Below are 15,627 nucleotides of genomic sequence, written 5' to 3' on the forward strand. Positions count from 1 at the left end.
ATGTTGCCATCCTGACCTATGTGTTGGCTGCACCTTGCTTGCTTGTTGTCCCTTGCTTGCTTGTTGTTCCTAGCATGCTTGTTGTCCTTAGCATGCTTGTTGTTGCATGCTAGTTGTCCCTTGCATGCTAGCTGTAACATTGCATGCTTGGTGTATTTGCTGCTAAATACCATACAACTGTCCCAATGTTAGTTAGCTGTCCCTTGCATGCTACTCTCCTTCGGAGACAGATGCTCCGACTGTTTTGGCAGTTCCTGGCAGTTTTGGTAGTTCCGGCTGTTCCCGGCTGTTCCGGTTGTTCCTGACAATTCCGGCAGTCTAGACATTTCCGGCTTTTCCGACAGTTTAGACTTTTTCGGCAATTCCGGTAGTTTCGGCAGTTCCGGTAGTTTCGGCATTTCCGGCTCTTCCGGCAATTTTGGCTTTTCCGCCAATTCTGGCTTTTCTGGCTTTTTCGGCAGTTCCGGCTTTTCCGGCTTTTCCGACAGTTCCGACTTTTCCGGTAGTTCTGGCATTTCCGGTAGTTCCTGCTTTTCCGAGTTTTCTGGAAGTTTCGGATTTTCCGGCATTATCGGGTTTTCCAGCAGTTTCGGTAGTTCCGGCTTTTTCGGTAGTTCCGGCTTTTCTGCCTTTTTCGACAGTTCCGGCTTTCTGCCCTCTGGATCAGGGCAACGTGATTCCTTAGGATCTCTCTTCCTACTAAAACCCAAAGACAAGTAGAGAGAGGAAGAGATCCCAAGTGTGTTGAAATGACTTGAAGGCCAACTCTATTTGTACTAAAACGTTGAGCACATGTGGGGTTTATTTGGTTGCTGGCCGACCTTGACGAATTGTCTTATAACGCAAATAAATTCATAACTCCATGAATACTTATCGGAATTGGATGATCTTTAGATCAATCCTACACCTCTCGATGAGAGGGATCCAAGAAAAATATCAGCTGCCATAAATAAGATGACCCACATGGAGTTTGGCCCTAGTTGCCAATTTTAACACTCCCTCTCAACTAGGGAGAACTCCATCCGTTGATCCATATGTCCGACTGTACTATCTCTGCCATCAGTGCCCTGCACTGCTCTGCTCTGCTCTGATCTGTTGAGCTCTGCTCTGCTGAGCTTTGCTCTGCTCAGCTCTGCTTTGATCTGCTGAGCTTTGCTCTGCTCTGCTAAACCATGAAGAAGAGGAATTGATCGAGAATGTCTCATACCATTCTCTACTGACCCGAAGTCAGTTTCATCTTGAAGAGAGTGTGTCACATCACTCTTATTGACCCGAAGTCAGTTTTATTGATCCCAGATAAATATCACAAGAGAGTGTCTCAAACCACTCATACTGATCCTAGATCAGTTTCATTGATCCCAGATCAATGTCACAAGAGAGTGTCTCAAACCACTCATACTGATCCCAGATCAATGGAGGTCATCCTAGCATAGGGAGTACGGTAGATACAACGATGTGTCCATCGATAGTACTACTATGGTCTCTATCCTCATTTCCCTGCTCATTGATTAGATGAGAGGTACTTCCCATGAGTCCCAGACTGCATGGGTAAGATGCCTCGACAAGAGAACTAATGATCCTGTCCAAAGGAGAACAAATCGTCTTGTTAGTGGATTCCACAGAGAACTAATCATCCTGGCCCATAGGAGAACTAATCATCCTGTTCCATAGTCGCCACGAAGAACAAATCATCTTGGCCCACAGGATAACTAATCATCTTGTTCCATAGTCGCCACGGAGAACAAATCATCCTGGCCCACAGGAGAACTAATCATTTTGCTCCACAGTTGCCATGGGAGAACTAATCGTCCCGGCCCACAGGAGAACTAATCATCCTGTTCCACAGTTGCCACGGGAGAACTAATCATCCTGACCCACAGGAGAACTAATCATCCTGTTCCACAGTTGCCACGGGAGAACTAATCATCCCGGCCCACAGAAGAACTAATCGTCGTGTTCATAGCGCACCACCAGGGGAGGGTGAGTCGCCCTGTGGTCGTATGTTGCTCCAGTAAGTACCCCAAGCCCCCCAGAGCTCCCAGAGCTCAATGCATGCAATCATGCATGACCCTTATATGAAGGTCTCTCAATGACTCCAAGTCGTTCAGGAAAGTCACAGATTTGTCCTTTCCCCGGGGCTTTGACAAAATGTTTGCGACCTGTACATCAGTGTCAATGCGATGGAGCCTCCTTGCTCATCGACTTACCATATCACAGATAAGGCAGTATCTGATGTCTATCTGCTAGAGCAATCATTGAATACAGGATTCCTCAATAATTGAATCCCCCCTCTGGTTGTCACAGAGAATCACAGCGGTATTCATCATGTGTACAAACAGCTCACTTAAGAGCTTCTGCAACTATGCAGCTTCACACGAGATCATACTCGTAGCTATGTATTCGGTCTCGGCGATGCTTATAGCAACCGAATTCTGCTTACTGCTCATCCATGATATTGAAGCAGAATCCAAAGAGAATCAACACTGGGAAGTGCTCTAGTGATCCTCCACACTGCCTGCCCAGTCAACATTCGAATAATCATGCAGTTTCATATTTTCGGCAGTGTATCTCAATCCATGAGAGATTGTGCCCCGAAGATATCTCAGAAGATTCTTGGCACCAATCCAGTGAGGCTCAACCAAATATGAGCTCACCATGCTAACTGCAAAACATATGTCCGTTCGGAAGTTCACCAAGAACATCAACGTGAATGAGTTTATGAAACTCAGAGGTATTTCCCAAATCTGGTCCGACATCACTACCATATAACTTCTGAAAGTTAAGATCCTCGAGGTAGTCACAAGATTGCAGTTTATCATTCCACATCTGGAATCCAACTCCCTCTTACTTCTACAAATGAGAGGGTCTACACCTGTCAGAAATAGGTCGTCCTCATAAGGTGCCGGTATGAGAGGTCTATCATCCACAACCTTCGGGTAATGGTTTGGATCGGTTTCACTTCTAGTGAATCTCAACTTCATCAGACAGCTATCAATCCTCTCATACTACGCCTGGGGTGTTTTGCTTCAAGCTATAGAGGGCTTTCTTCCACCTGTATACATGAGATCCCTGATCATGAATCTCAAACTCCTTGGGTTGTTCCAAACCTGTGGACCTGCTGCGTGAGGGGAATGGTCCCCTTATAAGATTTTCCTTCGGTACATCTCAGACATGTACCTTCATCCTCTACTTGAATTCAGACATCCTTATCACCATTTGACTCACATCAGGTAGGGCCCCATAGGTAGACCTTCGGTGTTATAGATGCGATATGTCAATGGACATGATCCCCAATGGACCATCCTGCAACTTGATACAAATTGCCAACCTCGAACCCATGAGAAAAAGCATCATTGAAAATTATATTTTTTAACATGTACCTTTCCATCAATGAATGCCACCCTAAAACCTTTGACTTCCATTTCCGAGATGGACACCAGGTTCTTCTTGCGATCAAGTACATAAAAGAGATTCTGTAAATGAATCGAGTTACCCTTATCCAATTGAGAGTTAACATTCCCTACACCCTTTCCGGGACAGGTGGCATCGGCTCCAAGTATAATCCCATGATTGTTTCCATCTTTACCAAATTAGAGAGTGCACCCATCTATGCGATGAAGTGCCTTGAAGCACTACAATCTATAAGCCAGATTCCCAAAGAATTTGAAGGAGAGGGCCAATACAAGATAACGCTTCTTTATCTTATCAGAAACAACATTTGATTCTTCATACCTGGGGTTCCTTGCTTTCTATGAAGAGTCGATCATTTCCTTGATGACCTGCATTACCTGTCATTCCTTTGATCATTGAAGATGTCCCTGGAATGATTGTTATCATCATCAAGTGATGTGTCCCTGCCATTCGGACACTCCTTCGCATAATGGCCGAACTAGTTATCTGCCTTTCCTTCCACCCTAAGATTTGGTCTTCCAATGAAGTGATCTTTAGGTAGGCCATATTCCGCTGCGCCATTCTGATAATATTCTCTGCTTCAACTTCACCCTTTGTGAATTTGAAGAGGGATGAGGAATCCACTGATCCTTTTGTCCTTTCCCAACTGTCTTTAGTGATTGCTCTTTCACTCTTGGTTGGGCATTGTCTTCACCTCACCTCTAATACCATGTTAATTTTAGGTATGTTCTATGCTTAGAGAAATTTATTTCAATTTTCACAGTTAGCTCCATATCTATTCCAGATTAGCAATCACATTAGCATTAAAGTAAACTGCAGATAGAACAAAAACATAAATCGCAGAAGACAAGCCAAGACAAGAGGACACAAGATGTGGCGCTAGCCAGGGACAAACCCCAATGTGGGGAAACCCTTGATCAATTCTTCTTATATGTTCTTTAATAGTTCAACAGAGAGAGAGAGAGAGATAGTACGTTTACAACAGAAGTCAACACTTTGACTTATCTAGATAAGAGCATAGATCATCTCTAAGAAGATGATACATGAGATTAGTTGAAGACATGCTGCTTCAACTAATTCTCCAAGGTGACTCCTTCACCTATCGTTGCGCTGCATTTTGTCATCATGCTGCACCTCACCGCGTTGCACCATGCTGCACCCATCATCACTATGCTGCATCTCATCACGCTTCATTAATCATGACTGTACCCATCACTGTACTGCATTATGTGCCATTGCTGCACCATGTTGCCATCCTGACCTATGTGTTGGTTGCACCTTGCTTGCTTGTTGTCCCTTGCTTGCTTGTTGTCCCTAGCATGCTTGTTGTCCTTAGCATGCTTGTTGTTGCATGCTAGCTGTAACATTGCATGCTTGGTGTATTTGCTGCTAAGTACCATACAACTGTCCCAATGTTAGTTAGCTGTCCCTTGCATGCTGCTCTCCTTCGGAGACAGATGCTCCGGCTGTTTCGGCAGTTCCCGACAGTTCCGGCTGTTCCCGGTAGTTCCGGTTGTTCCCAGCAGTTCCGGCTTTTTCGGCAGTTCCAACAGTTCCGACTTTTTCGGCTTTTTCGGCAGTTTCGACAGTTCCAGCATTTCTAGCAGTTCCAACTTTTCTGGCAGTTTCGGCTTTTTCGGCAGTTCCTGCTTTTCTGGCTTTTCTAGCAATTCCAACTTTTCCAGCAGTTCTGGCTTTTCCGGCTTTTCTGGCAGTTCCAGCTTTTCCGGCAGTTCCGGCTTTCTGCCCTCTGGATCAGGGCAATGTTATTCCTTAGAATCTCTCCTCCTACTAAAACCCAAAGGCAAGTAGAGAGAGGAAGAGATCCCAAGTGTGTTGAAATGACTTGAAGGCCACCTCTATTTATACTAAAACGTTGAGCACATGTGAGGTTTATTTGATTGCTGGCCGACCTTGATGAATTGTCTTATAACGCAAATAAATTCATAACTCCATGAATACTTATTGGAATCGGATGATCTTTAGATCAATCCTACACCTCTCGATGAGAGGGATCCAAGAAAAATATCAGCTGCCATAAATAAGATGACCCACATGGAGTTTGGCCCTAGTTGCCAATTTTAACAATGCATCTAGCCATTAATTCCTCAAATCCAGGAATTACGTTATTGTTGAGAAGAGTAGTCCTGAATATATACCATTCAGATGGTAGTCCTCCAAGAGTTATGAGTGTCATTTCACTGTCAGGAATTACTTCCCTAATAGATAGGAGATCATTCTTGATCTCCGTGATCCTTAAGAAATATGCTTGCATACTCTCATCTTTTCCCTTCTTAATTTCCTTTAGCTTATGTCTAAGAAACAAGACTTGATTTGCATCATTAACTTTAAATAAACTCACCAGTCTATCGTAGATTTCCTTGGAGGTGTTCAGCTCGGAAACATAGGCCACCAAGCGCTTGTCGATAGAGTCTCGGATGATCTTCCTTGCTTTGACTTCTCCCTTGGTCCATTTGTTCCTAGCAACAATGGATACATTTGATGGAGGCTCAACAATTCCGCTTCTCACGTGGTCCAACACTTCTTGTTCTTCTAATGTTAGATCGAGAGACATCTTCCATCCGTGATAGTTAGACTTCTCACGGAGTTTCTCTTCAGCAGGGAAGTGTGTTGAGGACCCCATGATTTCTTTCAGATAGCCTTGCCAACCTTCTCTTTGGTGATTGCTCTTGCTCTTGCTCTTGCTTGGGCTTTGTCTTCACCTCAGCTCTGATACCATGTTAAATTATGGTATGTTCTATGCTTAGAGCAATTTACTTATTTTTCTTCTTATTACCCACAGATTAGCAATCACATATACATTAAGTAAAGTGCAGATAGAACATTAAATGATCAACAGAAAACAAGCCAAGACAAGAGACACAAGATGTGGCAGCTAGCCAGGGACAAACCCCAATGCGGGGAAACCCTTTGATCAAATCTTCTTTTATCTTCAATAGTTCAGCAGAGAGAAATAATACAAAATCTGAATTCTGTAATTTTATATCAGCAGCAACAAACCCTAGATCAACAAAGTCAAACTTGGTCAAACTAGTTGAAATTGACCTCTAAAATGCTTGGTCAATTTCCGGTCAACTTGTCCTCGAACAGCCTGAAGAAACAACCCTTGAACAGCCCCAAAAGTACAGTCAATTTGCAGATTTCTGAAGTCAACTTGCAGCCCTAAACTAGGGCAGTCAACATTGGTCAAACCAGAGGTCAGATCACCTCGGTTTTCATGCCAAAAATTGCGGCCTGCCTAGGAGAGGCAACCACACCCAATCCGCACTTCTGGATGGTCAATGCTTGGTCAACGCTGGTCAAAGAGATGACTTGCTGCCCTAGCGTCCTTCTTTCTGCGTCTTCCTTGCCCTAGGACGTCTTCCTTTTAGCCACATGTGTGAGAGAGAGAGGCTCCTTTTATGCGTAGGAGAGAGAGAGAAGATGAGTGAATGAATTGTCCAAATGAGGAGGAGGCTCCTTGTATTTATATGCAAACGTTGAGGGTGAATAGATGTGACTGTTGGGCTTTTGAGCCTACATAAGTTTGCAGGCCGACCTTGACAATTTGTCCATAATCAAAATAAATTCATATCTCCATAAATACTTATTGGAATCGGATGATCTTTATATCAATCCTACACCTCTCGATGAGAGGAATCTAGGAAAAATATCAGAGGCCATAAATAAGGTGATCCACATGGAGTTTGGCCCTAGTTGCCAATTTTGACAGCTTTTATGCTGTAACCAACCCTCATCATTCTGTCCAATGTAGCATTTTTCTCCTCAAATTTTATCAAGAATATATACATTTCCTAGAGTCCTTATCGATCTTGCCACTAATCTTCCTGAATTAATCTTTCTTATTTCACAATCTTTGGCATGAAAAGTGAGATCATAACCTTGATTGTACATCTAGTTGACACTTAAAATATTATGTTTGAGTCCTTCAACGTACAAAACATTTTGTGCTTTAGTCCTAACATTGTCAAGGCTTACGGTACGTCTTCCAGTGATTCTTACAGATCCATTGTCTCCAAAAGACACATTTCCTCCTTTTTCTTCTTTTAGAGATCTTCGGTCATGTGTCTATAACACCCGCTATCAACCACTGACTTTGATTGTTTCGAGCATAGATAACTAATCTTCATTTTTCAGTTTGTGGTTCTTGTTTTCTCTTATAAAATCCTTCTCTTGATCTTGTAGGACAATCTTGTGCCACGTCCAAAATTGTTGCATCTATAACACTCTATACTATACTTGGATAATGGTGCAAATGAATTATGATTTCTGCTATCATCAATATCTTTGATTTTGATGTCTACGAGCTTATTTTTAGAGGTTTGATGAGAACCTATTTCATAATAATTTTTCACATAAGCTTTACAATCTCTTGCTTGATGACCAATTTTTTTGCATGAAAAACAATGACCCAAAAAATAGTTTGATACCTGGCTGAGTATGGTTGCCTTGATGGAATAGTTCTTCTGAAGTTGATCTGCTTTGGAGACTATCCAAATCTTTGTTGGTCCTCGTTCCTTATCATATTGCTGCCTGCATTGTGAATGGACCCCTTGAGTGCATCAACTTAGCTTTTCGATGTAGCAGTATTTCCAGACTCCTGTCTCTTGTCCTTACTCTTGCTGAGATTGGAGCTTTTAGGTTTTTCTTTAACTTCCTTACCTGGTGACTTGGTGTTTGTATCTTCTTTGTATGAGATCTCACCCATATAACCAACACTGGTCTTGTCAGATGGTGATCTTTGACTGCTGAGAATAGTATCCAGGATTTGAGAGCTTTTCTTGTTTTTGTTGAGCTTATCTAGCTCTTTCCTTAATGAGACAATTTCTATTTCAAGCTTTTCACAATTTTCTTCCTTTTCTTTTAGCTAACTCCTGGGAATTTCCCCTCATTCTAAGGATGGTACCTAGTGTAAAGCGGGTGGCATAAACTTAGTGCACCTTACCTAGTAGGGAGTCAGGGACATCAAGTGAGGCCCACCAAATCAAATACATAACAAGGGTATCTAGCTCGAGGACTCAACCCTAAGACCTCCTAATTTAATTCATAATGCTCAACTAGTCGAGGTAGCTCACTAGGCTATATAGTGTCTAGGTTTGTCAATTAGGACTCATAATTAGACTCTATTGGTTACAACTCAAAAGTAGGCAGACCTTTAATTGGCTTCTTTTTGTCTCTTTTCTTATTGTTTTTTGTGTGATTATACTTAGTTTACATAAGTGAATGTTTGGATGTGCATGAAGCACTCCCTTAATTGTTGAACCATTCTCCTTCCCTAGAGACCTCAGAGACATTGCTAGATCAATTCTCTTACCAACTGAGGTCACCTAGACACTAGCGGTGGGTTACTTCTTCCCGGATGTAGCACAATGGAGGCTCTAGATCTTCCCCTAGCCCTACTTCGGGGCACCATTATATTATGAGTTTTCTTCATTTGGCCTCAAGAGTTAGGAGAGATAGATCTAGATCTAGTGGATTATGACCTAGTCCCTGATTCCTTTCTGCGGCCATCCGGAACTTGGAGTCAAGGGTTTTCCATGTTTTAGCATATAGACATTATGTTTCTACTTTATTTCTTGTTCTTTATATAGGAGACCTTTTGGTACTCTTGCTTGTATCGACATCATTGTACTCAACAGTCACATTGACCTACTTTTGTGGTCATTTGTTGGACATTAATATAAATATCTTATCTTATTTACATGTTGATCAATTTTGCAATATCATGATGAACAATATATCGTTGCGGGTGTGGAAAGAATGTTATTGGGGAAAATATTGAAAAATGTCGATGAACTTAAGGAATTAAAAAATCAGACTTCGACTATTATAGGACTTTATGTTTTATAAACTTGTGATATTTCGTTGACATATTGTGTTATTTTGAATATTTTCATACGCCTCACTTGTGATATTTCGTTGACATATTGTGTTATTTTGAATATTTTCATATGACTCAAAAAATTGCATTTTTTTGCGATGATACCATTGGGAAGGTGAAAAGCTCATGACATATTGCAAATATCCAAAAAGTCAAACTTTATAGCCAACTTCTCACACCCTTGCTGATGTTTTTGTCAACTTGCGATATTATGGCAATATATCATGATATTTTGAATATTTTTGTACCCAACAAAAAATCATCTAGAAATTTTGATTACTTTTGGTCACCAGAGGACATTGACAAAACTTCAGTTTCAATTTTCATTTGTAATTAGTCATTACATTGTGAGGCCAATAACAATTTTCTGGTAATTGAAGTCCTATATCAATTGTAGGAAACTCAAAATAACTGGCTAGATAACGCTTGGCATATTTTTTTGAAATTCTCAAGATTGTTTTGCAGTCATATTGGTCTACATGAATTCTTTCTTTGATAGTGGTCGAAGATTAGATTATTTTTGATTTGATTTTTTATTTTGAGTTGGTTGTCTTTTGTTCTAAATAATGGAAATGAGATTCCATGTTATTGCATCGTTTAAGTGACATGCATTGTTCTAGTGACCACTTTATTGAAGTTTGGTTTCTCACATGCAAATCTCTATACTGGAGTTTTAGTTGGAATTTGTTTTCATTTCTGTTGTTTGGAAGTTTGATTATTTTTTAACAATCTGCTGTTGGGGCTTTGTTCTGTTCGAAAATTTGGTAGTAATTGTTTTTTTCGGCGGATTTCGTACAATAATAGGTTGTTGCCAATTGCCTGTCGTCTCTTCAAGAAATTTTGACCTTGGAAGGAAACTCTTCTGAGGAAGCATCTAGAGAGAAGGAATTGCTTTTGAGTAAGCCAGTGATCTATGCTCTTTTGAATAGGTATGTTTCATTTTGTTGTAAAGACTGATTTGTTTGTATCTGTATTTACATCTCTTGATTTTTCAAGAAACATGAGAATAGGTGGAAGGTTTTCTTATGACACATGTATTTTCTTTTCAACACTTCTTAGTTAGCGCCCCAAGGATGCATTACTACTAATTCCTTGAATTTGGAAGACTTTTAAGTGTTTCCAAATATGTAGGAGAGTATTAGATACTCCTATGTAGTTGTAAATTGGTTTAGTGCGTGAAAAATTGCATTTTAAAGTTTTTGTTAACTTAGGAGTTTATCCTGGTTACTAAGACTTATTCATATGACAATCTGTAACCATATTAGCTCTTCTAGACCTTAAATATAGGCAGTTAGTTATTCTGTGCTTTGAGATAGCTCTCATCTTATATGTACTCCTATGCATAGAATGTATGATAGAAAATAGCATAGCAATGAAGCATCTTTTTCATTTACATTCTCTTTCTCACAGAGCAATATAGAGATCTTTTTGCTGTGATACAAACACTGTTTTGATCTAATGTGCTTCATGCACATTTTATACTTGTCTGCATCATTTAGGTGGAAGGTTTTCTTATGACACATGTATTTTCTTTTCAACACTTCTTAGTTAGCGCCCCAAGGATGCATTACTACCAATTCCTTAAATTTGGAAGACTTTTAAGTGTTGCCAAATATGTAGGAGAATATTAGATACTCCTATGTAGTTGTAAATTGGTTTAGTGCGTGATAAATTGCATTTTAAAGTTTCTTTTAACTTGGGAGTTTATCCTGGTTACTAAGACTTATTCATATGACAATCTGTAACCATATTAGCCCTGCTAGATCTTAAATATAGTAGTTAGTTATCCTGTGCTTTGAGATATCTCTCATCTTATATGTACTCCTATGCATAGAATGTATGATAGAAAATAGCATAGAAATGGAGCATCTTTTTCATTTACATTCTCATTCTAACAGAGCAATATAGAGATCTTTTTGCTGTGATACAAACACTGTTTTGATCTAATATGCTTCATGCACATTTTATACTTGTCTGCATCATTTCTGTTAATGCTTCTGCTCCCATAACTTGTTTTCACATTGTTTACGTTTCCCTCTGATTTGTATCTTGGAATCAAATCATCTTTAACTGCTTCTCTGAACCTCCGATTGCTATTTCCTTCATCTCGAAGGTAGAACTGCTGTTCTTGTTTGTTCAATAGACAATCATGATATTGTTTATGTAATGTCATCTTTATTCCTCTGGAAAACACTTCTGATGAATCACCCAGCACTATGGTTGCTTGCTACAGTGAATCTCACCTCCAGCTATGATTTGTATCACTTAGCGATGTCTCCTTGCCAAAATTTACTAGCCTAAGGCTTACTTTGTAACTTTTCCTTGTGAGCAAGATTCTAGCTCTACGGTTTCCTTGGCAACTTCCCTTTGCCAACCATAATTCATAACTCTATGGCTATTATGATTTCTGGCAGCTTCTTGCCAAGCTCCAGTAAAAATATGCTTTTGTTGTTCCCAAGACTATCACCAATATACTCTTAGTCCCTCTATTTGGAGACTGCTAGTTGTGTATAGCTTTACACTGCACATCTTGGCCATGCATCCTGTTTAGGCCTTCTGTCTATCATACATAAGTTTTCCTTTTCTCTTTTTTTGATGTCTCTCTTCATTTTATAAAGTGTGTATGGGTGTTCATTTTTTGCTTTTACACCAATGCCTGGTTTTATTTTCTATCAAATTTTAGTATGGTCTAAACGTTGGAATGATTAGTTCCAGAAAAGCCAACAACCTCCATTGACCAGGTACTAAGCTCAACATTTTTTTAACTGAATTTTTTGTTTATTTTTCAACCATATAAATGAAAAAAACCTTCCACATAGTAATCAAATTCAACACCCTGAATTTCAAACATCCTGGTACTCTGGTTGCCTCCTAGAGTGTATTCTCACCTCCAACCATGATTTCTATCACCTACCACTGCCTCCTTGGCAACAAAATTGCCTAGTCCTAAGGCTTACTTGACAACTTTCCTCATCAACTAAATTCTAGTGCTATGATTGCCTTGGAAAGTTGTCCTTTCCAGGCATAATTTAGAACTGTATGGCTACCCTGACAACTTTTTGCCAACGTCCAACATAAATATTCTTTTGTTATTCACCATAAAATCACCAATACACTCTTAGTCCCAATATTTGGAGACTTCTAGTTGTGTTCGGGTTTCTACTGCACATCTCTGCCATGCATCCTGTTTGGGCCTTGTGTTTGTCATACATAGGTTTTCCTTTTCTCTTTTCTCAGATTCTGTCTTCATCTTGTAACATGTGTATGGCTTTCCACTTTTTGGTTTTATACTATTGTCTGGTTTTATCTTCTATCAAATTTTATTGTTGTCTAAACTTTGGAATGACTAGTTCCAGAAAAGCCAACTACTTCCATTGATCTAGTACGAAGCTCAACATTTTACCAACTGAATTTTTGATGTAGTTTTCTATCAGATAAATTTAAAAGGCATCCACATTGTAAGAAAATTAGAGACTCTGAATTTCAAACAAAATGATCTCATCTCTGTTGGACTGCAATTTCTGTGAATTTCTATCACTCAACTTCTGATCTTCTATGCCCTAGTGTCTGACATATCTGCTCCTATATTGTCATGGATGCTATGAATCTCACCTTTCCCAGGTCACCTTTACCTCTCATGTGCTACATCTGCCTCTCCCAGGCTGTGTCTTGCACGATTTCCTCCTCCCATGGGATTTTAGAGCAAACTGGTAGGGCGCACATTTTTTCTGTTTGATGGATTCTTCAAAAAGTATTTCTTAAATATGAAAACCTACACAGATTTATCTCTTTGTGAAATTTTCTCTATCTATCCATGCTAGGAATTCTGTTTTGTCTGCATGAATTTGGAACTAATTTGGTTCTGCTTCACAATTTCTCTCTGCTAGTGTGTTTATGCAAAATTTTAGGTTGGAGGCACAAAATTTTAGTTTCCTGCTCATGCAAACAGATCTGTTTGTGGGCATCTTCTTCACTCATGCAACTGCTCTTTCTCATGGATTTATGCTTTTAAGTGTGAACTTGTTACATCAAAGTCAAGCGTTTTTCTGCAAGGTCTGTTAGGTCATATATTTTCTCCGCAATTTGTCACTCATTTTTCTTGTTGGCATTGTCCTTTCTGATATCCTCCTACGCTCATGTGCATTTTTGTCTGAGATTTGTGCTCGTCTGGAGGGCATTACTGCGTGTTAGAGTTTCATGTTCTGATTGTATTTGCTTGTGGGTTTAAGCCTGAGACTATGGTCGTCTTCTTTTATTTATGTTCCTTCTTTGCTTCTTCTTGAAGGTTTGATTCTATGTTTGCGGGTCTTTGATCTAGATCAGAGACCTCTCATGCTTCTCTAATGCATTTGAGCCACTACTTCTTGCTAGCTTCAATGGTTGATATTTGACAATTTTCAATGGCATGTTGGGTGTGTCTCCCCTTGATGGCTCCTTTTTTATTTCCACTCTTTTCCAAAGTTAAGAAGGCTAGGATCTTTTTAAATTAAGTAAAGCACCTTTTTAGCTTTTACCTTGCTTTTCACATTGATTTGCAAGTATACTCTTTTCCATCCCTCTATCTTCATGGTCTCCTCCAATGCGGTCCCCGTCCATCTCTGCTGCTTGGTCTTTGTGTTTAGAGGCTTCATGATTATTATTGCTCTAATACCATGCTAAATTTCAGATATGGTTGCATACGTAACACAATATAACACATAATATGGGGAGTATTGAAAATTTTGAATTTTGATAATTCAGAAATTTTGCCTCCATAGATGTTTCCCAGATCTCAATGCTGTGAATTTCAGCCTTAGGGCGGTTTTGAAATATTTTGTAAAACAACAGCAGAAAGAGTACAATATTTCAATCCCACTAAGTTCAAACTTCTAGGCTCTAGCAATCCATGGAGAAAAGATTCCAAAGAACTTGGATAAGTTCCAGCCCTCTACGGCAATCTATTCCACATAAACCAGATCCAAAAATTATTTTTACAACACTTATAACAACAGTACAACAGCAGGTATATCGGCAGCAAAACAACCCTTTTGATTCCTCAGTGAAAATTTAAAATCATTCAACCATTGCCATTTTTACTTGTGTCAAATATTTAAGACATAATTATAAATAACAATACATGAAGAACATATATGGTTGAAAACCAAATCTGAAAAATACATGAGTTTTGGACAGCTGAAAACTTGATTTATATACCCAAGATGAAGTACATGTACATACCATAACCTTCTCTCAAGGCTAGTACAAGTCCACTAGCTCTCCAAAATGTAAGCTAGGGAAAACATGGAAACCCTAGCATGACAAAGCAACTCCAATATGCAAGAATCACTGCAAACATCCTCCAGTACGAGACATTGATTTAGTGAATAGTGATAAATCAAAAGCTTTCTTAATTATAGGTTATAATGGAGTCAAGTCAATCCACTTTATGAATATGGCATAGACCGAAATACACACTAAAGTGAAATAAGATATAAAAAGCATAAAATAATCTAAATTCCAATTGACTTTATTAATACCCAAGTCTAGTACCTAATTTAACATTATTAAACTAATATTTACTTTAATACTTACATGTCTTTTACCAGGGCATAAGGTATTTCCTAAGTTTCTTTGTTAGGAATAGGTAAGGTGATGTAATTTATGGAAAGTTACTAGGGAAAACCTATGAAATAACTTTTAAAATCATGACGTGCTAGGTTTGTCTTTGATCCAACTAGTATTTTTTGACTAAGTATCTTCAATTTTATTTGTTGCAAACCTTTGAGAGGGAGCCTTTTTTTATTTTGTTACTTCGATTTCTAGTGCTTTTTTGTTTAGATAGGCATTCAGTTCTAGGATTTAGAGGGTGGGTGGGCCTTTCAATTGAAGTAATACAACTTTTTCTTCGATTTTGTCTTTGCTCTTTACCTCTCAACCTTTTCGTTTGGTTTTATTTAACTTAGGTGTACTTTATTGTTTTGGTGAATTGTTTATTTAGACCTTTCTAGCGACATTTGATTGGCTATTCACAGGTAGAGAATCTAAATTTTATATGGATGAGATGGAAATGTAAGGGAATTTGTGGAAAGTGTTAAGTATGAATATGATATGATTACGCTATCTACCTTGATTCCTATTAGTACCTATTGGCCTAAGCTAAGGCACTTTTTTGAGGACAATTATGCCCCACTATGGTAAAACGAGATAAAGAAGTAACATCTTCACATTGTTGTAAATGATAAAAGTTCATATCTCATAACACATTTACAAACAAGTCAAAATTCTCAACTACACATGATTCATCTGATCCGTCAATTAGGACACAATTATGATCA

General features: G+C 39.1%; 1 protein-coding gene across 1 annotated transcript in view; it reads left to right on the forward strand.

Annotated features, from left to right (window-relative positions):
• The window catches only part of LOC149258727 (beta-adaptin-like protein A), a 312,511-nt gene that overhangs the window by 62,145 nt on the left and 234,739 nt on the right, over window positions 1-15,627 (forward strand). Inside the window, exon 3 of the mRNA XM_089416040.1 lies at window positions 10,118-10,242. Coding sequence (XP_089272166.1) covers window positions 10,118-10,242 — 125 coding nt within the window. The remainder of the gene's footprint in view (window positions 1-10,117; window positions 10,243-15,627) is intronic.

Source organism: Pinus tabuliformis, chromosome 6, assembly GCF_031772625.1.
Source record: "Pinus tabuliformis cultivar Carrire ecotype Pingquan chromosome 6, CPIR1, whole genome shotgun sequence".
Lineage (NCBI taxonomy): Eukaryota > Viridiplantae > Streptophyta > Pinopsida > Pinales > Pinaceae > Pinus > Pinus tabuliformis.